At 36.6% G+C, this 26,565-nt stretch overlaps 1 protein-coding gene across 1 annotated transcript in view; it reads right to left on the bottom strand.

Moving 5' to 3' along the window:
• PTPRD (protein tyrosine phosphatase receptor type D) overlaps positions 1-26,565 on the bottom strand; it is a 368,121-nt gene that overhangs the window by 53,253 nt on the left and 288,303 nt on the right. Inside the window, exons 21-22 of the mRNA XM_059874048.1 lie at positions 24,640-24,737; positions 10,722-10,845 (exon numbers count right to left, since the gene is read on the bottom strand). Of these exons, the coding sequence (XP_059730031.1) occupies positions 10,722-10,845; positions 24,640-24,737 (222 nt within the window). The remainder of the gene's footprint in view (positions 1-10,721; positions 10,846-24,639; positions 24,738-26,565) is intronic.

Here is a 26,565-nt window from a genome sequence, read left to right as displayed (position 1 = left end):
AGCCCCAGAGGAAGCAGGCCAGTTCCTAACTGCAATCTGTATAACTCAGGGTATGCCATAGGATGCCTGGACTTGGAACATGCTGCCCACCCAGGCCAAGGAGGTGTATTGGCTGTAGCAAAGGTCACATTAGTCTGCACTAATAAGGCAGGCATGCTCATGGAAATGAATAAAAATGGATTTAAAACTCTCAGACCACTGCTGAACTCAGCAGTGCAGTGCCCAGCTTTTAACTCAGACTACATGTGTGTTGAAAGATAAAGCACTGAGGCAACCATGTTTATGTCCCTGCTGTTGTTTTAACTGATGACTAGATAAAGAAGTAAGATACACATGTGAGATCTCAATGCTGGCTGAATGTCAAAGCAGCATTAATTAGCCGAATCTGCAACTTAGTAAGTTTTGTTGAAGTTACTTATTTGAGCAGAAATGAATGATTTATATTTATGCAGCCAATCTGCCATGCACGTCAGAAATGGTCCCATGCGCAATCTACAGCCAATATATATATTTATGCAGCCAATCTGCCATGCACAATCCCAGAAATGGTGGAGGTTCCACAAACTCTTTCAAAAGAGAGTCAAGGTGATAATACCAGCTCCAGATTTATTCTACAGCTATGACTGCTTTCCCTCCACAAAGCAACAACATTGAGTCTCTTTGGCTATGAAACAGAATAAACTGTAAAAAAATATTTCCCAAGATCTTTGTCAGAAACGAAATCTTAAAATCGATTCTGACGCATTATCTCCTGCTGGTGATCCCAAATCAGGAATTACTGGAGCTGCATACTCATGTCTTTCCTGACTATAAGTAGCACGCATCTGAAAATGTCTTCCAAAATATTTTTAATTTGAATGGAAATTAGGGGCACCTCTTTAAAATGGACTTTCCTTTTAAGCTACAATTTTAACTGTTTCAACACTCATTCAGGGTAAACCTGAATGTTTTATTCCACTGCTAACTTAGCAGTGAATGAACCCACAGACTAAATGTCACAGTAAGTAAAATCCAATGTAATCTGGAAATTATTCAGATTATGGGTTACTTCATGCCCAATAAAGTTCCATATATGTTCTTGTTTCATATATTCAAATCATATTTAAACTAAATTTTTAATTTAGGTTTCTGTACACAATTAGAAGAAAAACATGACAAAATATTTCAGAGATAGAAAGACCTTGTAACTTCAGGGTTACAAGAGAGGCAGAAAATGGCACTCCTCAGGCAAGATGCAAGAATGGACACAGGCAGACTGCCAGACTGATTTGACACGACTGAAAGCGTCTTCCAGGAGAAAAATAAAACGAAATAAAAAACTAGTTAACCTGCATAGTCTATAGCTGAAAAGCATGATTTCCCTCCATGAAAGGCAGAAAGTGGAGTTCAAAAGCATCACTCTTGTAGACTTGAAGCTGTTTTACATGACACTTCTTACTGTGGATATTGTAATTAATGATACAGAAAATATAACTGCTAGGCACAATGCTGTATTTTCTTCCTTTATCAAGATAATAAAACTTTTTTTTTCACAAAACAGATGAGAAAGAAGAATGAAGCCAACAGGAGAAATCTACACCAACTGGGTATTATTACCAAAGGAACTGAGAAAGCTGGTAAGAAATGTTTTCTGCATAAATTAGAATTCTATTATGATGCCTGGTATCATACTTTGAAGCACATGTTATAAATAAAAGCCTGAGGAAAAAATGGAAAACAACACTTTGTAAAGTGGTTAAATGATCTTCTGGGAAAGCTGTCCTCTGGAACTGATAACGCAGAAACTCAGTGTGAAAATTAAGCATGAGAACTGTTGCAAGCTGTTCCCTAAAGAATGATCTTTACAAATTTTAGCAACCAATACTAGTACCTGATGTAAAAAAAACCTCAGAATGCCTAAAATTGTAACTTGCTAATTTGTTTTAAATTTATTGACAAATTTTAATAAAATATATATTTCTAAATTAAATACATTCCAATTATTTCAATTCGAATGAGGAAAATATTCCAGATTATTACACCTTCCTTGATCTAAGGTTCAAGTAAGAAGGAATAAAGATTAACAATTACTGATGAATGCAAAGAAGATTTCTTCAAATATAGAATAATGTGGAAATTTTCACTCTGTTTCTCTACTTTATTTCTGTAAAGTGGACACAATAAATTATATATGTCCTTTAGCTAGAAGAATTATTTTACAAGGCAAGTCATCTTCACTGTACCAAATAAGGATACACTTGGGACATGGACATGAAATTTCATTTACCACAGGCCCTGAGCAACTATTAATGAATTAATCAATGAAGTTTAGGGGAAAAAAAAGAAAAAAAAAAAGAAAAAAAAAGACAAAACATTTTGCTCCAACACTTGCACTGAGATTCGCATCAAGGATTTATCTCTAGCAGAATACAGAACTCAACAGTACTGTACAGTACTCAATAATACTTGATCTGCTGAGATCAAGAGAATGACTTGATTCAGAATGCTAGGCTCCACTGTCTCTCTCTCACACAGTATCCATTAGGGATGTTCTCTGCTCTCCATCCATTGTCATAGCCCCTTTAAGTATTGCACCCATTTCTCACAGAGTCTCTTTTCATCACTGTTTTCATGCATGACCTCGGCTTCACATCCTGCTCCAAAATCCTTAAAGCCCTCTAGGGAAGGTGCCTTATGGAAAGAGGACTAATGAATTTATTAAAATTACCAAATAAAAAAATTGAATATGGGTAAAAATCTACATGAAAAAGAATAAAAATTCATCAAAGACAGGTAAATCTAAATAATAAAATTTCCCTTTCTGAAATGATTTTTCTGGCCATAATCTCATTCTGAGCTGAGAAAACAGAACAATTTTGTGTCAAGTCCAATAGTGCAAAAACAATCAAATGACAACCAGTCTGACTACAGTACAATGAAATCCTGCAAACTTTTGTTAGCTGCCATAGCTTGAAGGCAACATACCCACAAGCACAGCAGCAATTGCCATCATTACTTAAATTTGGGTTTCATAGTTAAGAGAGGTCAGTTGTTCTGTAAAAGCATGGGTCAAGAAAGGGACAAAGCAACCAAATTCTGTAATATTGATATGAACTTTACCTAAGTCTTTTAGCATCAGTGGGATTTATTGTACCTTTAGGATGGCATACCTGAAGTATAAATTTAGGGTAATCTATGCAGTATAACCTGACTTTTTTAAGAGTCACGAAAGCAGAGACACAGATTCTGCACAAGAAGTCAGTTAAAGACCAAGCTCCTGAACCATGATTCTACCATAACTATTTTCTAGTAGCATTTTCAACAATGGTGATGAATGACCAGAGTCTGAAATCTCTTTATTTAGCCAGACAGGAGTTAAGCACAATGGGGGAAGAATCAGATGAGCAGTTCAGCACAAAAGACAATCCACTTTTAAATATCTCAAGAGAACAAAGTTTAGTTTTTACATAGTATGAGTGAATGAGCAATGAAATAAAATTAGCCAATGCCACAATTAAAGTACAGAAGACAAAAAACCCCATGAACTCTATGTCTCTCAATTTATGCTGAGAGCTCATGAACAGAGATGACAGTATAGCTTACTACAAAATAGACTCAGATCCACAAGGCTAATAATGTAGACGTTAGGAATGATTCACTTGATTTCCTGAAGAGAGTTATAATCTTAAATAACTTTAATTAGACTTCACGTTTTATTCACAAACTGAAATCAAATAATTAAATTATTTCAAGCCTTTACAAAGGCTGACTACTGAACAGCCTTTCTATTTAAAATAAATTAAACTATAAAGCTTTGTTTCTGCCCTGCTTCCCTAAGACATGTGCTTTTAGTCATGTGCATAAATAGTGTGAAGTAATAGGATTAAATTCTGTCATGCTTGTAAACAAGTTGGAAAAATACCACGATGAACCCAGAGTGCTGATGAAGTCGTACCACTGGTTTAAATCAATGTCTGGTGTTTTGAACAATGCCAGAGCAAAAACCACAGGCTGGTTGTGCATGTGTGAACAAAACAGTGCGAAAAATCTAATCGGTGTAAGAGACATGCACCAGGTTAACTATAAAAGGATGCAGATCAGGCCCCTGGCTATCCTCTCTTTTTCATCTCTTTCTCTTTTGCATTCTTTGTCACCACCTCAGCTCTGCACCATCCACATGGAAGGAACAATGTGGAATCTGGGGTGATATTCTTTGTTCTGTCTCTCTCTTGCTCTGTCTGATCAAACCACAGTTGTCATTCTATCCCATACTTCATACTGAAGTTTATTGTAGGAGTGGGGAGATTGTGGACGTGTGTGCCTTATTAGCCAGCACCTTTGAGCGGTTAATTTTAGGAGGTGAGAGCTATATTAGTGTCCTGTACAAAATTAAAGGCTTGTTAGCCACCACATTTGTGGAAGCAAATTGTAAGAATGTAGAGGCTTGTTAGACAACACTTTTTGACTCTAAATAGTTTAGAGTCTGATTGTTGGAGTTAAGGCATGCCTTAACAACAAAAGCACAAGAGACCTCACTCCTGGGCCGGTGTCTTTGTTCAGCCTGATGAGAACTTACCATGACAATGTGCCCCCTGCCATGGGTTGTGACAGCAGCCCTGATTGTAAGGCTGTGCCTGATGCCCCAGGACATGTTTGGCCCCCTGGATGCCCGCCCTGTGCCTGATGATCCCAAGAACATGTCTGTTCGTCCTGGCTGCCAGGGCACTGCTGACTCACGTTCAACTTGCTCCCCCAGGTCCTTTTCTACTCTCCAGCATCTCATTCTCAAACCTGTTCATACTTCCAAGGTTGCCCCATCCCAAGTGCAGAATCTGGCACTTTGTCTTGTTGAACTTCCTGTGGTTTTTGATTGTTCAGCCCCCTGATTTGTCAAGGAATCTCTCTAGGGCCTCCCTGTCTTCATGGGAGTCAACAGCTTCCTCAATTTTTTATCGTTTGCAAACATGGCTAGTTAGCATCCTCTCCAGTCCTGCATCCAAGTAATTTATGAAGATGTTGAAGAGCACCAGCCCTAAGGTGGAGACCTACAGAAGCCCACAAATGAGAGGTCCCCAGTCCAATGTCACCCCACTCACTGTAACCCCTTGTGCCTGACCTGTGAACCAGTTGCTCACCCATCACATGATGTGTTCGTCCAGCTGTATGCTGGACATCTTGTCCAAAAGCATATACCACTAGAGAAGGTATTAAAAGCTTTGTTGAAATCCAAAAAAATTACATCAGCTGTCATTCCTTAATCAGCTTGGCCAATGAACAGGTGCTAGGTGCCAGTAGCAAGTGTTTCTGTGGATGTTTTTGTTACATGAAATCTATCTAGTTAAGCAAATAATCAAATTGAAATGGTCTAAGCACAAATCTGTACTTTAGGAACTCACTGCAATATGGAGCAACACAAAACCAATGAAGTACTCTAGCAGTGAATATTTGTAAAATGAAGGCTTTTTACAAAGACTGAGGACTCTACATATCAATTCTCTAGATATCATCCTAGAAGGATGAAGGAAAGGAAAAGATGAAGGATGAAGAAGAAAAAAGAAATGTCAGAAAAAGAAAACCTATAGATAGCCGGATTGTGAGTAGACTGTTAGGATGACTAGGAGAGTCTGGTGAAGAGGGAAAAGATGAATGACATGGAGTCTCAAAGAGAAATGTGGAATTAGAGAGAATTTATGGAAAGAAGGCAATGCCAGAAAGGGACAGGCATAATGTGCAGAACTAGGCCTGAAAAAGTAAGGGATTGTTTACAGGACAGAAGAGAAGTATTTGAAAGGAAAGGGAAAAGGTGACAAAAGTGAAATGTAAGTATGCAAACAGAGAACTAAGAGTGTAGAAGATCTGCAGGCAAGATGAGAAATTTGGAAGATCTGCAGGTGAGAAAAGAAACTTGGAAGGTGACCAGCAGAAAGACATGGGAAACAGGAGGAGTTCTTTTAGGAAAAAGAAATGAAACATGAATTTGTTTTGTTTTGGTCTAAAAACTGCCTGGAATTAAGAAGTCCAGAATGGAAATAAAAAGATTGTTCTGTGCAGGTCCTCAGAGGCATAGGTAAGAGCACTGCATCATGAAACTATCCACAATGCATGACAGTATGTGCAGATGGCAGTATGTTGCACAATACTACAAAGCAGATATTGAAATCTAACATGATGTCATTGTACTGTGATTATTTTACTGCTGTCTGAAGCTGGTTTTAGGGATCTCTTCAACGCTAAGTAACACGGCACTTAACAGCTAAAGGAATCTTTTATCAAATAGAAATATTAATTTATATTCTAAATTTTGCACTCAAAGAAATGACAAGTGCCTCTACTAATATGAAATGAAATGAAATCTGGTTTGATATTTCCTGCAAAACCCAGCTTCAATATGAGTGTTCACAGTAAACATGTACCAAATCTTCATTAGTCAGTCAAGAACAAAGCCACCAGATGTTTCTTGAAGTTTTTCCCAAAGGAAAGTATGTCAACATATGCAGGAAAAATTGTTCTGAGTAGATTTTAAGGGTATCAAGAATGGCAGTATTTAAGTTATAACTATTACAGCATCAGTAGGCTCATAAACCTACAACTCATCTCAGCATTGCTGTCAAGACAGACACCACGAAGTCTACACAATGAAATCTACTTCACAGGAGCCCTAACACCATGAAATCACTTCACCCATCTTTCTGAATCCATATCCTCTATGGGTTTTTCTGTATCCATCACCAAAATACTTCCGTTGTTTGTAAGGCACTCCAAGCTTGTAGGGTGAGGGGCCATTCAGTTCCTACTGTTAGCAGAAGGAAATATAAATGCAATGTGACAGAGTGCAAATCATTTGTACAGGTCTTGACTCTTCGGTAGTTACAATGCTCCAAACAGTTTCTGAATCTTACAATGATGGTCTGCATAATCAAAGCCAATTTACTGGCAGTTGGCCATCACACAAACAAGAATTAGCAGCTTCTTGCCTTTTCTTTTTTGACCATTTATATTACAGTCAGAGCTTTCTAGTGTTAGCAGAATTTTAAAGTCACTAAATTTCCCGTTAAAAAAAAATTAACCTGCTGAAATAAGATAGGTATTTTTTTTTCTTTTAATAACTGGCTTCATGCAAATGCATCCACATATAGAAGACTTTAGTCATTATTATCTCCTAAAAGAATCGGCAAGGCATTTCAAAATGCAGAATGTTCATCCATTCCCTCCCCACCCCCTGAATTTTTATTTACTTCTTAGAGGTTGAAGATCACAGACCTAGCTGTTTTAATTCAACCTGTTTCTCTTTTATTCAGTAAATTCTCCCTTAAATCCATTTGGATGCATATAATAAACTTCACTACATTCTAACATTCTGTCATTATATTTTAAAATTCCAAGTGTCCATCTCAGAAACAGCCAAAGACAACACAATATGAACTGATTTCAAGACTGAAATCAGTCAGATTTCAAGAACATGGGAACAAAATTTTGCCACGTAAAATTTTCTTTTCAGGAGGAAAATCAAATTACCACGTCTAACCTGAGTTTTCTCTCCAAAGGGAAATCTAATGTAATAAAATTTAAACAGTGATAACAAAAGTATTTCTATGAAATGAGTAATTATGCTGTGGAACTCCATACTGTATGTAATGAGAGAGGTCAAGAACTTAGTGGGGATTCAAAACAAGGTTTTAACAGGAGTTATGAAGGGTACCAAAATAAATACTTTGAAAGTGTTAGTAAGCCTTGTGTTTCAGGGCTAATGCAATTTTTAACAATTTGATATTATCAATAGTTGGAAAGATGTTATTTCAAATCTCTGCTAATTGCTTCTCAGGACTTTCTAGTAATCACTCCGAATAGGCTACAGAGTTCTGCTACAGCACAAAACTGGCCTTGTGTCTCGTTCTGAGTACCAATTACAACATTCCATAGTTCTGCAACACTGTTCAATTGCAAAATGTTCATCAGTGTAGGATTACAGTCTGCCACATGCTTAGTCTTTTCTTCATATATATTTGCTCTTAAACAGTAAGTAACTGCCTAGGTGCAAAATGGAGCTATTCTCATTACAAAGGCACAGCTGCTTTTCAAACCTCACTAACATTAGTTTTCTTGTGGCCACCAAAGGAATGCAGATGAGGCCTATGTCTAGGCATGTACATGGATATGTACACACATATATGTACCAAATATTCTCCAAATAGCTGTAACAAAATATATTGTAGTCCAAATTTAGGTCTGGATTAAGTTGTATAGTAGCATAGGTAAAGGAGAATACATTTTTAAGTAATATTCCAAATACTGATTTCCCTGGTAATATGAAAAGAAACACAGCTATCAACTGAATAAAGTGCTGGCCAGACTGTGTATTTTCATATTTAAAATATCTGCTTAAGACCTGAAGGAGAAGTACTTTTTACTAAATGCTAAAACCAATGTATTAAAATTTTGAAGGTACATACACAAAATTTAATCTGCCGAATAATGTAAAATCCCAGGAACAAAAATTTTTAAGGGGATAAATATAAACTAAATTATTTCTGTTTTCAAGACTAAATATCATCTTATAAAAAGGCATGTAATATTTGATTCATTTACCATATTATTTTTTCACTATAATCTAAAGACTTGGAAAATATTCAAAATCATGCAAATCACCAAATGGGTGAATATTCCATTTGTGGTTTTACATGAACACTAATATCACAAAAGGTTATAATACTTTTCTCGGTGTAGACTCAGTGACTATAAAAGACACAGAAATTGTAGCCTCACCATGGTATTTCTTACTTAAAAAAGGGAAACAAACATTACAGTTTAACTATATTTTGTCCTTACTCCTTAAAATACTCAATCCTTTCCAGGTACAATGCAATTTTTTTTCCCCGCATTTTTACTATCACTTATGCAAAAACATAGTCCAATGAATGTGTAATTTCACACTTTCAATTACTTTCACTAACATTTTCTGCTTTGCCTTTTAAATTTTCTTCTTATTCTCTGAATATATTCTTTTTTTAAAGGGAACCATATTTCATGGCACATTTGCATACAGGAAAAAATGGCAGTCCAGTTCTCTAATATATAAATTATCAAATAAATCTGATTGCATTTAATTTTTTTTCTCTCCTTCTCTTTCCTTTACACAACTATTTTTCCAAACAAAATCCCTGGAAAAACTTGAGTCTTTTTGCCAGTTAGACTTATCTCCCAGTGAAGCATTTTGTTCTGAAGAATACCACTCAGAAACCCTGTCCAATTGCTGTTCCTGACCTATTCAGACCATGTACTTTGACCTCTTGTCTGGACCAGTGAGACAGAAAAGGTTATATTTATTGAGTTACATCACATATAATGCTAATTAGAACAGTGTTGATAATAATCTCTTTAGTGATGAGACAGGTAGAGGCAGGTTTCTACACAGATAATATTCTTTTAAAATGAAATATTAAAAATTGTACGTTGAAAAAAAAATCTTGTCAGAACTGCTATATGAACCTCAAAGGTGGAAAAATATAAGCAGATTATCATATGCAAATTCTTCAAGGTAATCATTAAAATTTGCTAATACATTCAAGAAGCTCTTATCTGTATTATCAAAGCCTATGGTATGCAGCTGCAATGAATGAGGAAAGATCTAAACTTCAGTCAGTGGGATTGCCTTTTTCTTCACCAAGAAGTTAATATTAAAGTGGATTACACCTATAAATCCAGTGTCTTTAGGTTTGGAGTAGCCAAAGATAAGCAGCTGTTTATAATCATAAATTAAAATACTTGCAGTTTAACTGGTACCACATTACGACTGAAATAACTATGACCTAAAATATAGATCCCTCTATCTTAGGTATTGTATGTAAGTCCTTTTGGAGCTAACTAAAGACAACTCATTTTCATTTAAATTGTGTCATATAAATGTATAATTTGTTCGATTATGGCCATCATTAAAACCTGATCTAAACAACACAGAATAAACTGAAAATCCGTCTTCAACCTAGGAAGTAGGTTAATAGTAAGGCAGAATTGGAAAAAAATAAAAAAAAAATCCTCTGAGTGAAAACCAGTGTGTCCTGATGCTTGGCAAAACAGACACAACATCTAGGACTGGCTATCAGTAAGAGTTTGCTTCAGATAAAACTTTAAAGTGTTTATGATTTTGGAAAGCTTTGTAACAAAGAAAGATATAATGAAAAGCTCTCACTAAATCACACTGTCAATCTTTAGTCAGTGAGTTACTCCCAAAAATGCCTGCATGTGGGCATTTGTTTAATAACTCCAGTTTATTATTTAGATTGGAAATTAAAATTAAATTTCTAGGAGAGAGTTTTTAAAATTTCTCCAGAGAAACGAAGTTGAACTGATTTTTTCCCACAGAAAAGTTTCGCAAAGTAAAGCTCAACGAGCAGATATCCTGATAATTTCATTGATCAACAAATGCCTCAATTCAAGCATGCTTGTTTACTGCTACGTTTGCTTTGCAGTGTGAGTATAAGTAAGCAGCAATATTAACTTATTTCAGATAACTCACTGGCATATACACAGAGACGTAGTGCATTCAGTGTTAAACATGAATGTACTTTTTAGTGCAAGTTCATAATATGTTACTGACAATAAGCAGCAGAAAAGGATTGTCATTACAGGAATTTACTGGAAGTACTTTAATTACCACTTCTTTATATTACTATATAAAGATATTGATTGGTAAAATCACTCTAGATTTTAGGATTTAATTAATTTAATTTTAAAGGTCTCCTTACCTTCTATTGCTGAGAGTAGAACACGAGAATGGTCGTATGCAATTACATTCGCATATCTATTCTTTGGTTTGTTTACTTCCAGGTTGGAGTGTTCCCATGTGAACTGCTGACCAGGATCAATAGACTTCAAAAGACAAAGAGAAAAAAAGGAAAGGAAACTTTCAGCTAGGGACTATGTAATTGTTTTATTTATGGTAATTAAGAACTAAAACCCCATAGTTTGCTGTAGAAATAATTTCCTTTTGAAAGAAATTACTTCAGGACACATTGTAACATATTAGATAATATTACATTAACCATTTTTTATTTATGCATCTGAAATTTCCATGAGGAATTTAACCACAAGCTTTTAAAATCCAGGGCTTTTTCTTCAGAGAAAGCAAGCTATCCACCCTTTTATCTTTTTATTCATTTTGGAAAATGAGGGATTCTACATTAACAGATTAAATCTCAAAAACACTGGGATGAAGGGGAATAAATATTTTTACCTTTATTAGTAAGAACACATGTTCAAAATTTTCCCTGTCCTGTTTACTAAACAAACTCCAAAGGTTCCTGATGAAGTTTTTCAGAAGAAAAAAAATGTTTCTGTTCTTTCATTTTGATGCCAGACCAACCCATGGCACTAGTGCTGCTCAGGAAACTAGCTGCGTTTCATCCATAGACAACATAAAGAAACTTGCTTTTCATTTCCTTGAGTCATAAATAAGTAATCAATTCAGGCATATTTGAAATTTTAATGATATCATATTCATAAACATAACTAATCTTATTCATAAACAAAACTACATGTTTCCAGATTTGCTGTTTATTTTCTGTTCCAGGGTGGAATTACAGAAGAGTTCACCACAGTCCTTCATCCTTCAGCACCAGGGAAACTTCAGACTCTAGTATTTTTACTCTATGGTTGAATCTATGCAGCAAAATGAATGCAAAATAGGTAACAGATGGCACCTGTTTATGCTCACTATGGTAGTGGCTGATGAAAGGTCATCTCATACTGAGAAGTCATGAATAATCACCTATTGTTTTACTTTCCCTTTCTGTAACATTAGAGACCTTAACATTTTTTCATCAATATGAATACACAACTATGGCTTGAAGTTTATGCCCTCTGTTTAATCCTGGTAAGAACTGGCTGCTCCCAGTGACAGCTAGTGGTAAACTATAAAGGAAAAAAAAGATGACACAGATAAGCCAAGGAAGGGCAGTTCACCAACACTGTGCTCATTTTCCATGAGCAGACCAGCAACACAGCACAAGTCAGGAGATCTGTACTGCCACTACAGCATCAAGCCAACAGCTTTGCTGACTCTTCCCAGAGTATGACCTGTAATCAATTAGAGTAGGTATTACCTGACAATGGGCATGTGTGAAATCAGTTAATGTGATTTACTAGAACTCATCCCTTAGACTGATAACTTGGCCAGTCTGAAAATTGCTTCATTCTCATGCACCTTTTCATATTTTATGCAATTTATTTATTTAATATTTTGAGAATGAATCTGCTTCTTTATTGAGATTATTGAAAAAAAAATCATTTGCTTGGCTGCCTGAGAGAGAAGTATTTGTCTTTGGGAAAACAAATACCTCAAAAAAACAAAGTGCCTCATCCTATTAACCAATGCCCTAGGCTCAATTGACTTTTATAACAAAAAATTTTAAAGTCCTGCATAACCTAGATAAGGAGAGTAGAGGAGTGGGATGGCTCAGGTTCTGGCTCATCCTTCACCTACAGCAACTGAGACAGAGTTCTTGGCAACTCCTGCCTCAAAAGGAAATTAACTGGGACAATTTAGAGGAATGAGGAAGAAATTAAATGCTTGGGATCATGATGAAGGCCATGAAAATTCTATTTATGCTTTGAATATGATTCATTTGAATTCACAAAATTCACAGAATGACTAGGTTGGAAGAGACCTTGAAGATCATCAAGTCCAACCCATTCCCTAACACCTCACCTAAACCTGAGTGCCACATCCAGTCTTTCTTTGCACACATCCAGAGATGGTGACTCCACCACCTCCCTGGGCAAAACATTCCAGAACTTTATCACTCTTTCTGTAAAAAACCTATTCCTAATACCCAACTTATATTTCCCTTGGTGCAGCTTAAGACTGTTTCCTCTGGTTCTGTCAGTTGCTGCCTGGAGAAAGAGACCAGCCCCACCTGACTACAGCCACCTTTCAGGGAGCTGTAGAGAGTGACAAGGTCACCTCTGAGTCTCCTTTTCTCCAGGCTAAACACCCCCAGCTCCCTCAGTCGTTCCTCACAGGGTTTGTGTTCCAAGCCCCTCACCAGCCTTGTTGCCCTTCTCTGGAGGTGCTCAAGTGTCTCAATGTCCTTCCCAAACTGAGGGGTCAGAACTGGACACAGCACTCAAGGTGTGGTCTCACTAGTGCTCAGTGCAGGGGAAGAATGACCTCCCTGCTCCTGCTGGCCACACTGTTCCTGATACAGGCCAGGATCCTGTTGGCCTTCTTGGCCACCAGGGCACACTGCTGGCTCATGTCCAGTCAGCTGTCACCAGTACCCCCAGGTCCCTTTCCAGCCACACCATTCCCAGCCTGTAATGCTGCAGGGGGTTATTGTGGCCAAAATTCAGGACTCAGCACTTGGATTTATTAAACTCCATCTTATTGGACTCTGCCCATCCATTCAACCGTTCCAGGTCTCTCTGCAGAGCCCTCCTGCCCTCCAACAGATCAACATACAGTCCCAGCTTAGTGTCGTCTGCAGATTTACTAATGAAGGACTCAATCCCCTCATCCATGTTGTCAATGAAGATATTGAACAGAGCTGGTCCCAGCACAGACCCCTGAGGACACCACTGCTGACTGGCCCCAGCTGGATGCAGCACCACTCACCACCACTCTCTGGGCCCGGCCATCCAGCCAGTTCTGAACCCAGCACAGAGTGCTCCTGTCCAAGCCGTGGGCTGCCAGCTTTTCCAGGAGTGTGCTGTGGGAGACAGTGTCAAAGGCCCTGCTGAAGTCCAAACAGACAACTCCACAGCCTTTCCTGCATCCACCAGGCGGGTCACCTGGTCATAAAAGCAGATCAGGTTGGTCAAACACGACCTTCCCCTCCTAAAGCCATGCTGGCTGGGTCTGATACCCTGGCCACCCTGTAAGTGCTGCGTGAGCACACTCAATAGAAACTGTTCCATGGCCTTACCTGGTACTGGGGTCAGGCTAACTGGCTGTCAGTCAGTCATAATTGCCAGGATCCTCCTTCCCACCCTTTTTGTGAATGGGTGTCACATGGCCAGCTTCCATTGCTCTGGAACCTCACCAGTGAGCCAGGACTGTTGATAAATGATGGAGAGTGGCTTCACAAGCTCATCTGCCAGCTCCCTCATGACCCTGGGATGGATCCCATCTGGTCCTATGGATGTATGAATTTCCAAGTGTCTCAGGAGGTCTCTGACTGCTTCCTCTTGGATAATGGGGGGACCATTCTGCTCCCTGATATAACTGACCAACCCAAGAGGACAGTTATCCTGAAAGCAATTTGTCTCACTAAAAACTGAGACAAAGAAGGTGTTAAGCACCTCTGCCTTCTCCTCATCTGCAGTAACAAAGCCCCCTTCTGCACCTAATAAAGAACAAAGGTTAGTCTTACTCTTCCTTTTACCATTAATATATTTGTAAAAAGATTTTTTGTTAACCTCAGTGACAAAAATTGCCATTTTAAGTTCAAACTGAGCTTTAGCCTCCCTAATATTTTTCTACATACTCTAGCAGCCCTCCTAAATACTACCTGAGAAACCTGACCATCCTTCCAAAGATAATACATCCTTTTTTTATTCCTGAGTTCCTACAGAACCTCCTTGCCCACCCAGGCTGAGTGTTTGCCTCATTGACTCGTCTTTCAGCACAGAGGGACAGTCTGTTCCTGTGCCCACAAAATCTCCATTTTAAGGCATGCCCACCCTTCCTGACCTTCTTTATTTTTAAGGACTACTTCCCAAGGAACTCTCTGAATAAGTGTCCTGAAGAGGCCGAAGTCTGCCCTCTGAAAGTCCAGTGAAAAAGTCTTATTAATGCTCCTCTTAACTTCACCAAATATTGAGAATTTTGTAATTTCATGATCACTGTGCCCCAAGCAACCTCCAACCACTCCATCTCCCACCAGCCCATCTATTTGCAGATAACAAATCTAACATGGTCCCTCCCTTGGTGGGCTCACCCACCAGCTGTGACAAAAAGTTGTCCTCCACAAACTCTAAAAATTTCCTAGACTGCCTCTTTTCAGCTGTACTGAATTTCCCAACAATGTCTAGGAAGTTGAAATCACCAACAAGAATTAGGGCTGATGATCCAGAAACATTTTCCAGCTGTTTATAGAACGAATTGTCCACCTCCTCTTCCTGGTCGGGTGGACCATAACAGACTCCCCATAGGATGTCAGCCTTATTGGTCTTCCCCTTAATTGCACCACTATACGTGATATATGAATTGTATCACTATATGTGTTACTAACAGTTCAAAAGGCACTCTTAAATGCAGCTCTGAAAGAACCTGATTTTTTTAAGCTTCTACACAATTTTTGACACTAAACTATTTGGGTTCACCATCTTAGAAATTTGAGTGACTATGATCAACATATTTTAAAATGTCAGTAGTATTAGGAGCTTATTAAGTTAGTATTTAAATAGACTAAGAGGTTTGCAAAACTGGTGATGGAATTTTTTATTTGAGCCATATTGCATTTTGTTTGCCTATAAAGGGACAGTGAATTATCCTCCTGTAGTATTTTCCCACATGCAAAGGTAGACATCACTTCTGTGCTGCGCTTAAGTATAAATATGGTGATGTGATCCAAGAGTAGTGCTTCACCTTTCTCCAACAAAAATATTACTTTTTCTGACTACAAAGTGAAATTCTTATTCATCAATAAAGCAAATGGTACAATTTTACTCTCTAATTTCACTCTGTAAAATTTTTATTCATTTTTCTTACAATTTAGTTTCATTCTAGAAATGTTTTCCCATGCTCTGAGAAGGATGGCTGGTAGAATTTTTAAGCGAGTATGCACTGTGTAATTTAAAAACACAAGTATTTTATCCTTACTCCTAAGTGCTATTTCTTTCATCAAAGGTACAGAGAAAGAATTTGGAGTGCATTTCCATCAGCACGGGGAAGAGTAGAGTTATATATGTACGTATAGACTATATTTAAGACATAATATACCTCCTTATCAGCAGGCCAACAATTCACTTATATCATATGACTTGAAAAGCAATAAAATTTACATAATGACTACTCTCAGCTCAAATCTCCCCTCTTTTCTTTTTGGAGTTAATGGAGGTGAATAAGAAAACTTACACAGGTTATTTACAGGTCAAGTTTTCAGAATTTTAGAAAATAATTTTTATGGATTTTTCTCAGAATTCTAGTAGTAATTTAGAAGATGAACATAGTACAGAAGATGCTAACTATATATACGTGCATTAACTTTTAAAATAAAATTGGTAACTTGACCAGGAAAAATGCACATCTATAATATCTCTGACTACCCAGACAGTATTTTTTGAGAGACATATATAGAAATGTGCTATCTAAACCATAGTCCACTGCCCTAGAATGAAGCATACTACTCTGTATTGTTCTAGAAACATAACTGAAGCAGACCATCTGTCTTGTCTTTTAGGTTTTTACCTACACTGCAAAAATATTCTGGAAATTACTTCACAATTTAAAATGTCAGGTACACTTTCTCTTCACATAAGAAAACTAGAAAATAACTGAATAAACTGGCTGTCTAACATGCTGCTATTTTTGAGGCTGGACTGACAGACTTTGGCTTTAAATCTTAAAAAACAAAACCAGATGTAAAAAATAATGATAAAAAAAGCTTGCAAACAGTAAGTTTAAACTGCACTTTTGCATATACAAAGATGATTTTGCATATACATTGAAAACGATGGTCTGAGGTTCTTATCTACTATGAGAAACAGCTTCAGCTCTATATTATGCCTATTTTTCATGGAAATTTACAGAAATAAAACTTAAAATTTAAAGCTTAGCTTCAACTGTTCAGTACTCAGTATTATTCTTCCACTTTTCACTCCTTAATGTTTAATCATTCTAAAGCTACTGTACGATATAAAGAAAAAACCCAAACATACACATTGTATGATGTATGGCCAGATGGTGTAGTTTAGTGATTAATATTTAGGTCTACATGTAGACATAGTTAACATAAATTATCAGAAACAGGCAAATGGATTGAACTTTAATTATTCCTATTTTCCTCACCAATCTGAACCACTTTGTGGCCATACCATCCTCCCATAAAGAAAAAAGAAAGTTAATCTGTATTTCCTCAGATTTAATAGCCACACTCTCAACAAAGAGTTGAGTGGTATTGGCAGACACATTTCAGAAGTGTGAAAGACCAATAACTCATGAATAACAAGTCTGTGCTAACAGTTTTAATGAGTGCTTAAATGGTTTAATGGATAGCACTTTAATAGGATTTCTAGTATTTTCATTCTGAAAGCTTGCCATCAATAAAGCTGTCATTAATAAAGAACTGGATTTCTTCACAACATAACTGTGTAGTACAGGTGCTTTGTGCAAAAGAAACTAAAATATTTGTAATACAGTTACTTGCATCTCATGCTTTGACAAATCTTTCAGCTAGTGTGCTCTAACTGGCTGGCTACCTAAACAAGTGTTATCAGTTAGTGGGAAAAGAGTGGAGCAATATTTACTACCACAATGCACCATCCATAAAATATTTCATTGACTAATAATCATGGTAACCAAAACGTTCTGGTGGTAACCAAACCAGAAGAATTTCAAACAGTCCCCCTCTGCTAAACGATGTACCGTCTCACTCACTGAGCAGTTTTCCTTTACACCAGTTAAAAGAGGCAAAGGTTCCCTCATGTGAGTCTTCCAGGACTAGATCCTGGTTCAGCACTAAGGAAGGAAGGAGTATGACAAAATGTCACCCCTCCTGGTGTGAGCTGACATGTGCCTCCCCGCTCTGGCACACTGCTCTTCAAGGGTCACTACGGCAGCCAATTAGAAGCCAGCCGTTTTAGGTTTCTGCTGAATGTAGGGATGGATATATACCGCACAGCTTTCACAAGGAAGGGGAAGGAAGCATGTCCTGTAAAGCATTTTCAAGAACTGTAGGTGTACTCTTTGCAGCTTGAATTAAATTATCGATGACCACTGCTTCACAGAGAAACCTCGGACCAGGTAGGCAAAGTAGAATGAAAAAGAAAAATTGGAGAGCCTGTCAATGCAAATGGACTCAGAACAACTGGCAAAGGTACACAGCTATGCAGAGAAATGAACAGTTTGACCCTCTTTTACTACTGTCAGCAACTGTGAGGAGAATTTCATACCATAGCTGATGAATCTATAATAGAGTGCTATTGTATTATGCAGGAGACTTGCTAACAGAAGGAGATTTACATACTGCATTACCAAAATTTGAATGCTAGATGCATGAACATTAATTCATGATCATGGCAATTTGTCAACTGGAATTATGTTTTTTTAATTAAGACAGAGACTTCCCATTACACTGCAAAGGCTATAATTTTCAAGAATATGGGAGGAAAGCTCTACATACGGCTAAGACTTCTTTTGAACTCGAATATGAGTTTGCATCCTGGTCCTAAAAACAGTTAAAAATGCAGATGGTTCATTTTCTGTTAACTCTCAAAGGGAAGACTAACTCTTCAAGAGTAGCAAGAATTACAAAAAGCTTTTTTCCAAAAGCTTTTAAAAATTTCTCTCAAGAAAAAATACCCGTATTTTCTTCACAGTATCAAGCTAATATTCCTATGACTAAATGAAATTATGCAAAACCTGATTCCAGTAGAATCAAACAAGCTATATAAGCATATAACTAAAGGAAATTTAAAGAGGAAAATAGGCATTATTTGAAAACATCATTGAAGGAGATTCTTTATTTCAAAAAGCTATAAAATCCCTAGTTTTTAAAAATTAATCAAATTGGTTTGTATTTCTTTACCACCAGTCTAAACATAACCTACATGCAATTAAAATAGTTTGACCATGATATCATAACCAATTGTAATGGAAATAATTTTGTGTTGAAAACTGGGGATTACAGTCAACTTCAGGTGGAAAATAAATATCAGAAGGAGAATAAATAGCTGAATAAAAAAAAAACTTGCTTTGTTTAAATATTTTTGTGGTTAAAGCATCCTGCTGGTTTGTTACACATAGTGTATGAAATGCAGCAGGTCTTATAAACTAAACTTTATAATTGTCTCACATGAGACACTATGATACTTTAAATTTTAAACATACTTTTCATCATGTTTTTAAAGCACTGTCCCCATCTTTTATTTCAAGGACAGAGTAAGGGAGTAAAATTCTTAATTGATTTTTCTCTATAAGCCCCTAAAATTATTGCAAATTAATATTTCCAACAAGCTCCTGCAAAACTCAATTTTATCTAGAAGGACCTAATTAGTTTCTCCTCGAATAATTTTTCTTGCTTCAAGAACACTGCTTCTCTCTTTCTAGACATATTACTGCTATTTTGGGCAAAATAAAACTGATATTTATCAGAGTATAGAATCACTGAATTATTAGTGTTGGAAAAGACCTCCAAGATCATTGAATCCAACCTTTGGTCACCAGCACTCCAACCACAGCACTGAATGTCACACCCACTTTCTTGAAGACTTTGGGTCACGGTGAATCCGCCACCTCCCTCCGTTCCAATGCTTTCAGTAAAAACTTCCTCCTGGTGTCCAAGCTGAACCTCCCCTGGCACAGCTTGAGGCCATTTCCTCCTGTACTGTCACTTGCTGCCTGGGAGAAGAGGCCAAACCCCACCTGGCTATAGCCACCTTTCAGGCAGTCATTTGACTAACTAAACTGTGTCTGTGAAATTCCTTGGCGAAAAACCATTTGGTATCAGACCAAAACACTGCATCCTATTATGTAATACCACCTTTCTTTTATTTGGTTAATTATATAAGCATAAAAAATGCTGTTATCCCAATGAAGCATTCACAGCACAAAGGTTGGAGATAATACCCCACTCTAGATCTCAACTAGCAGGACTTCAAATTCCTGCACTGTCTTTAAAGTTCTTTACCATAACTATACTGCTGGCTCTGATACTACCCTAGGTGGAACTAAGCACCAAACAACCTAGGTGAATGCAAGTATATGTGCTATTAATAAGACAAATTTTCATCCTTCACTGACTGCACTAATTGTTTCTCAAAGCATGGAGTACATCCCATGAAAATAAAGTTAGAAAATCCCAATAAATCACGTTTGTAATATTAGAAAGAGGAGACCATTATAAGGAACAAGAACAAAACCATATTTTTGCTGGAAATAGAATTGATTTTTCCACATGAGCCACTTTTACCTACAATGATATAACAGTTAAGTGCCGCAACAGTTTCTCTGATAGCGATTCATTAAGTAGATTACCTGTTCTTCCTGAACTTCTAAAATGCATTATATTGATAATAAGTTTTATATGTAGTGCTATTATACAATATTTACTGTGTTTTAGTATCCAATGTCTATGTTGTTGCAACTTGATATACAAAAAGAGAAATATAACATATTCAGTAAATTGTGTTCCCATCACAAATTTAACCAACTGATTCTGAAAAGCTGCAGTAAAAAAAAGTCAAAATGCATCTTCATGTTTTCCAATTCTCAGTTCTAAAGCAAAAGACTGGCTGCAATTTACAGAAAGAAACCTGATGAGTGAAAACATTAAATTATATACAACTTCTTGTAACATTTGTTAACCAGTGTATTCACAGTAAATCACGCACAGTCTGACAGTGTAAATTTTGTGTTGTAGTGACAGATTCTCATGTAAATATAGTATGAATCTGAATCCACTTCCTTAAGGGTGCAAAGTTCCATGTAAAAACCACAGAAAAGAAATGTTAAATTTTTACAAGTCTCAGAAATCTGCTTTGGAGGAATATATTTTCTCTTCTCCCTTATAGGAGGAAATTACCTTACAAATACATCATAGAATAGGCAGAACATTACTGGTTTTATTCAGTTTATCTCCATGACCACTTTTTATTTTTAAATTCTGAAGTCTCAGATGAGAAGGAGATACAATATAAAGGTCAGTATCTTATAAACACAGATTTTTGCTTAGCAGCTGTCAAGTCCATATGGACCCTTACATTACATAAAAATACCACTGAAATTGCCAAAGTCAGCAAAAGCTTCCTGATAATCAGCTGTGGTCAATCCTGCCTTTAAATTAGAGAACAGAAAATAAGTGTGTGACATTAATGATATGATATTTGATATTAACAGAGTAAATCAACTTTTTTTAGGCTTAGGGATTGCGAGCTAACTAAAAAATTAATGAAGGATCATGAAAAATTTATTTTGAAGCAGAAATTAACCTCTTTGAGGAGTCATAGCACTATCTTGTGTTAACACTACAGAACCACTTTATGTAACACATCAAGTGTTAGTTTATTTGAATCTTGCCACAGTAATAATCCTTGAGGCTTGGCCCCTGTTGCCCATAAAAGATGGTATTCAAGGTAAATTTTGAGAGAAGTACAATGGAAGAAATCTATATTGTTCTGCTGAGATGCTGTAGGAGCTGGGGTTGCAAATGCCCTGAAGAAGACACTATGGCATAGTTTCTGAAAACTTGTAGAAGTAGGAACTTGTCCATTTGATGGTACTGAGCCTTAGAAAACATATAACTAGAGGCTGTTCTACACTGAATACACTGTTTTGAAGAGACAGGGAGGTTTGTCCTTCTGAGGAGAAAGTGGAAACAGGAAAGAAGTTTTATTCTTCCAAAAGCAATAAACCAAACTTGTATTGACTTTTGATCAGAAATTCTGATCAAAAATAAGTGGATGGAACATAAGCAAGGATGGAAGGGGAACAAGTAATCAGGTGTTTCTTAGAAAATGAAAAGATATGTTTGTGTGCTGAAAACAGTTATTCTTTTGAAGTGGCAACTGAAGTAGGTTATGCTAAAAAAATAATTTAAACATCCTTTTGAAACGGAGTTGACCTCCTGATAGAAGGAAGAGAAGTCAGAGTCTATCAGAAAACCACCAACATGTATTTTACTTTATGGTATCACAAAGTTATCACTTACTACAGTAAGTGATACATATAATCAATACATATTTCAAGAATTTCATCCATGCAATGCAAACAATTCCATGAAGAGTAAAATAAAATAATTGACTGCCAACGAGGAAAGGGCATTATTTAAAAAAAAAAAAAAAACCCACCAAAATTTTCAGTGGTAATTGATGAAAACTCTTTGCTTCCCTAAACAGTAATTAATTGGAGGATTTTGCCAGTATCAATAAAGGTCAGTAGTTTTGTGCTGCATGTTACACCTTGAACTTTTGAATATGAGAAGTATCTCTTTTTCCTTCTGTCTCACCAGCTCTAGTGTTATCTGAAGTGATAATGACTGAACTGTTACCATCTGTACCCCTTTCTGCCTTGCAATCAGATTTGAAAAAAATGTTTTAGGGATATTAGTGAGAACTGCTGCTGAAGTAGAAGGTCCCAATCCCTGACCACAAATATACCCACCACTTCCCGTTGCTGGCACTATAGCTTAAGCAGACATGTGGTGAGCTAGTTCAGGGAACTGATCCAATTGAAAGCAGCAAAGAAAAATAAAACAATTAGTTTTCAGCTGAATCTATTTCCTGAGATAATCCTTGAACAGCTGCACATCTGCTAGTGCCAGGACTGGCACAAGAGAGACAACAGGAATGCACAGCCAAGACACGAAGATGACTTACAGTGATCATCAAACTGCAGCTTTAGTCCACTGCCTAGCCTAGACCATGACACCAGCTAGCAGCGCTTTTCACTAATTCTATTTCAAAATGGATGAATCTTGGACTAGATGGAAATTAAGTAGTATCTCTAAAACTGTATATCAAAGATAAATGTTGAACCTTCTTGGGCAAAGCCACACAAATGAAGCTTGATGTTGACCCACAGTTGCCCACAGTCTAATTCTAATCTTGAAGGTCTGACCATTCTGCTCCAGATGGGATTGTTTTGTAAAGATTTAAAAAAAAAAAAAAAAAAAAAAAAAAAAGGAGGAAAAAACCCCAAACAAATGAAGGAAAGAAAGAATGTGAAACTTTTCCTGCTTACACAGATTAGAGAAACTTCTGCAGGGTCAGAAGATATTAAGAATTAAATAATTTAATGTATTTTTCAATAGTGACTATAAATTATTAAAATACACTCTTACGATGATTTCAATTACTTAAGTAAGAAAGAGATAATACAAAACACCAAAACTTTTAATTTCTATGACAGCATAATAAAACCATGTCACATCCCCACCATGTTCAAGATGTAGTACAGCTGAATTGTTTATTTGTATAGAAATTATACTACATTATATGACTTGTAAATGGTTTGGGATTTTCTACACAGAAAAAAATAATTATTTTGCCCACAGTACAACAGGAAATGGTTTTAAAATTTGTACCAAATGTTATCTTTTACTATGGTGAACATTCTGTGACATAAACTTCCCTGCCTCATTATTTATATGCTACAATCTTCATACTTAAGAACATAGGGCTCACAAAGAAAAATGAGGAGATTCTCCCACATTTTCTAAATTGTTCCTAAATTGTTCTTCAACAAATTTATTTCCTAAATTGTTCTTCAACAAATTTATTTCCAGGAATTGTTGAAACTGTATTTTCTTTTTAATCTCTAATGAGATTATTTCTTAAAGCAGTCTTAAGGACTTTCTGAATACTTCATTCAATTAAAAAATAAGCAATTGTTGTTCTTCATCATAGAACTTAGTATTAATTTTTAACATCTTCTGTCAAGACTTTTAAAATACAGTGGAAATATATAGGGCTTCCACGTACCCTGCAGTAACACTTTACTATGAAACTAAAATGTGAAAGTCATCTTGACTGTTTTTTATAGCTCTGCTAGTGTCCATATGAACCTTCAAATGCAACTAATGTGCAGTCCCTAAAAAATACGAGCAACTCAGGCTTTTACTCCACCACGCTGAAAAAGTGTTGGAGGATTTTAGGCAAAGATTAGTGACAGAACAGACCATAAAGAAAATACTGTGTCGGTCATCCCTCTGGGGGCTGTTAATCCCTGGATCACTGACATGATCACCTATAACTGATCTATAGAAGCACTTATTTACTGATGGTTCAGTGTATACTTGGTCTAGGTATTTTTGGCATGGACAATATTTTGGCATTAAAGTAATAGCTATAATTTACCAGGTTTAATGGATGGCTCCCTATGTCCCTTTAGCCACAAATTACTGACCTGAGAGGCTGTTACCCTCCACTATAGCAATACCTATATACTCTGTGGGTTATTGACAAGGTGGCTGGTAAATGATTACTGTCTTCCTGTTACATTCTTTCACGCTCTTCTAGACCATAATTCACAATTTATCAAAGCAGTATTGTTGACAGGAGGAAAACACAATGTCCTGAAACTGCTACACTAGAAGAGACAACAAGCACTTGCAAACCCTTTTATCTCATGTGAAAAAAACTTAGAGCAGTGGACTGAACCTTCTTTGGAGCTTTTGCTGTATGTGTCCTGTCAACATTATACATAATCTAAGGATCTTTAAACTGCAGGAAAGAAATATGTCTTTGTATTTTAAAACAAGTCTATGCTGTATCATTCACACATCACTTCAAGTATGTGTCTATGGAATCTGCCTGACATGTATCCTTACAAAAAGAGAACAGGATTTGATGAGCAAAGGATCCACCCCACTGTTGTAGTCATTTTACACCATTGTTTTGGTCATGGTTTTAATAACATACAAACCTGGCACCATATCAGAGAGAAGTCTTGGGAAACAGCAAGCATGACATTTATAATTTGAATGGTAAAGAAGAGGGGAAAATTACCTCATATTCCTGTGAGAACTTCAAATTGTCATTTGCTTTCAATCTTTCAATGTGATCTGCAAGTTCCAAGATAGGTATCGGGGGATGACTGGCCATACCTGATGAACAAGAGAGAAGAAAAAAATTTAAAGTAAACTACAGTGATGGCATTGCTCTAAAATTTAGAAAAAGCAGTAGTTAGAATGTCTATAAATGTGTAAGTAGTAAAGATGTCATATGTGAGAGAAGCAGGCGGATAGTTTGGTTACTCAAAGCAGGACATGCTCTGCATAGATGAGCTCTGAAGCCAAATTAAAAGAAGTCACCAAATGTATTCCCAAAGCTAACATTCCTAGTGTAGAGGAAAGAACTACTTTCATATGAGTCAATGAGTTTAGCTAAGCATGGAAAAATGAAACAGTTAGACCTGATGTTGACCTCTGCTTTGAGTAATGACTCTTAATGTCATTTCAAACCTCTTCTACTGCAATGCATGAAATGAAAACTCTATTGAATTAGATGAGGAAATGTGAACTGAGAAACAGACACTGAAAGAGCCCTAAAGGGGAAACAATAGTGTTTTGACAGAAAACAAAGTGACTTATGCATAATCAAGAAAAACAAACTTGAATAATGAAGGTTACCAAGGTAACCAGAGACACCTGAACCTGCAAAGGAAATGTTAAAAATAAAAAGAAACCTAAACCAACATAAAACTGACTTGTAAAATAAAGCATAAAATAATGAAATGGAAAGACTGAAGATTAATAATAATAATAGTAATGCATCAAGGTATAGAAGACTGACTGTGTACTCTAAATTAGAAATACTTAAGTATTTTACAGAATTCTGAGGTGACTGACATGCAGCTATGAATGACTAGAACAACATGCATCACTGCTTTAAGACAACAGTCACTGAAGACAACATTGGACATAAGACAATTAGAACTTCAAAAATGTTTTCACTAGTAGCAGATTGTAGAGGCAGGGGTTGTACAGTTTGGCTGGACTCACATGCTGACTGCACTAGTACCTTAAAATATGCTTAATCTGAAATCCCATTTTATCAACCCCTAAAAGTACCTACAATCTACTTCAGGTGTAAACATCTTTGTCCACTGATGAAGATACTAAGTGAAAAAGAAGAAGAGCCTGGAATTGGAAGTACAGATGGGTGTGTAAGGGGGTACAGGGACAGCAAGGCAAAAATTAAAAAGAAAAAACAAACCAAAAAGACAGAAAAGATGTGGGGTCAACTAGAACAATCTGCCAGCTTAAGATTTGACAGGCAAAATTTTTTGAACATATTTATTTCAAGCTATCAGTCTTCATGAGCTTTCTCCAAAATGCTTACATTCTTCTCTTCATACTTTAGACTATCACACCTAAAACGAAAGTGAGGTTTCAATAGCTTAGAGAAGAAATTAGAGCTGGCAAGAAAAAGTTAAGCTAGTGAACCCCAGGATCTCTTGAAATTACGAAAAGAAAACACTGATGACTCAAGGGGGCTCAAGCTGGAAGGCATGTTGCACAATGCAGTTTGCTTTGTCACCGTGACTTTCAAGAGCATGCCTAAGACAGCTGACTAGCATTTCCTTTAAACATAGCTGAAAATGACCATGTGGCTGCAACACAGTCACACTACAGTATGTGCTTTAATTCTTTTAATTCTTCTCATTTTGTTTTTAATTCCTGTTTTCTTTTGGATTCTTTGCCATTTCAAGCATCGCAACAGACTCCAAAATAATGTCCAGCAGCACTGGCCCTAATTCTTCTGACCCTATACATATGTTTTAGGGAATCTTCATAGCACATCTGTGATGGTAAGACATTAAAGCAAGTTGTCAGTCAACTTAATAAGCAGAATATTCAGATCGGTGGGGAGATTCCTTAAAATTTTCAATTAAAAAAATTAGTCTCTAGGTACTAATTTATTTGCTGCAGC

The sequence above is a fragment of the Haemorhous mexicanus genome, chromosome Z (genome assembly GCF_027477595.1).
Source record: "Haemorhous mexicanus isolate bHaeMex1 chromosome Z, bHaeMex1.pri, whole genome shotgun sequence".
In the NCBI taxonomy this organism is placed as follows: domain Eukaryota; kingdom Metazoa; phylum Chordata; class Aves; order Passeriformes; family Fringillidae; genus Haemorhous; species Haemorhous mexicanus.
This window is presented reverse-complemented; position numbering and strand designations above follow the sequence as displayed.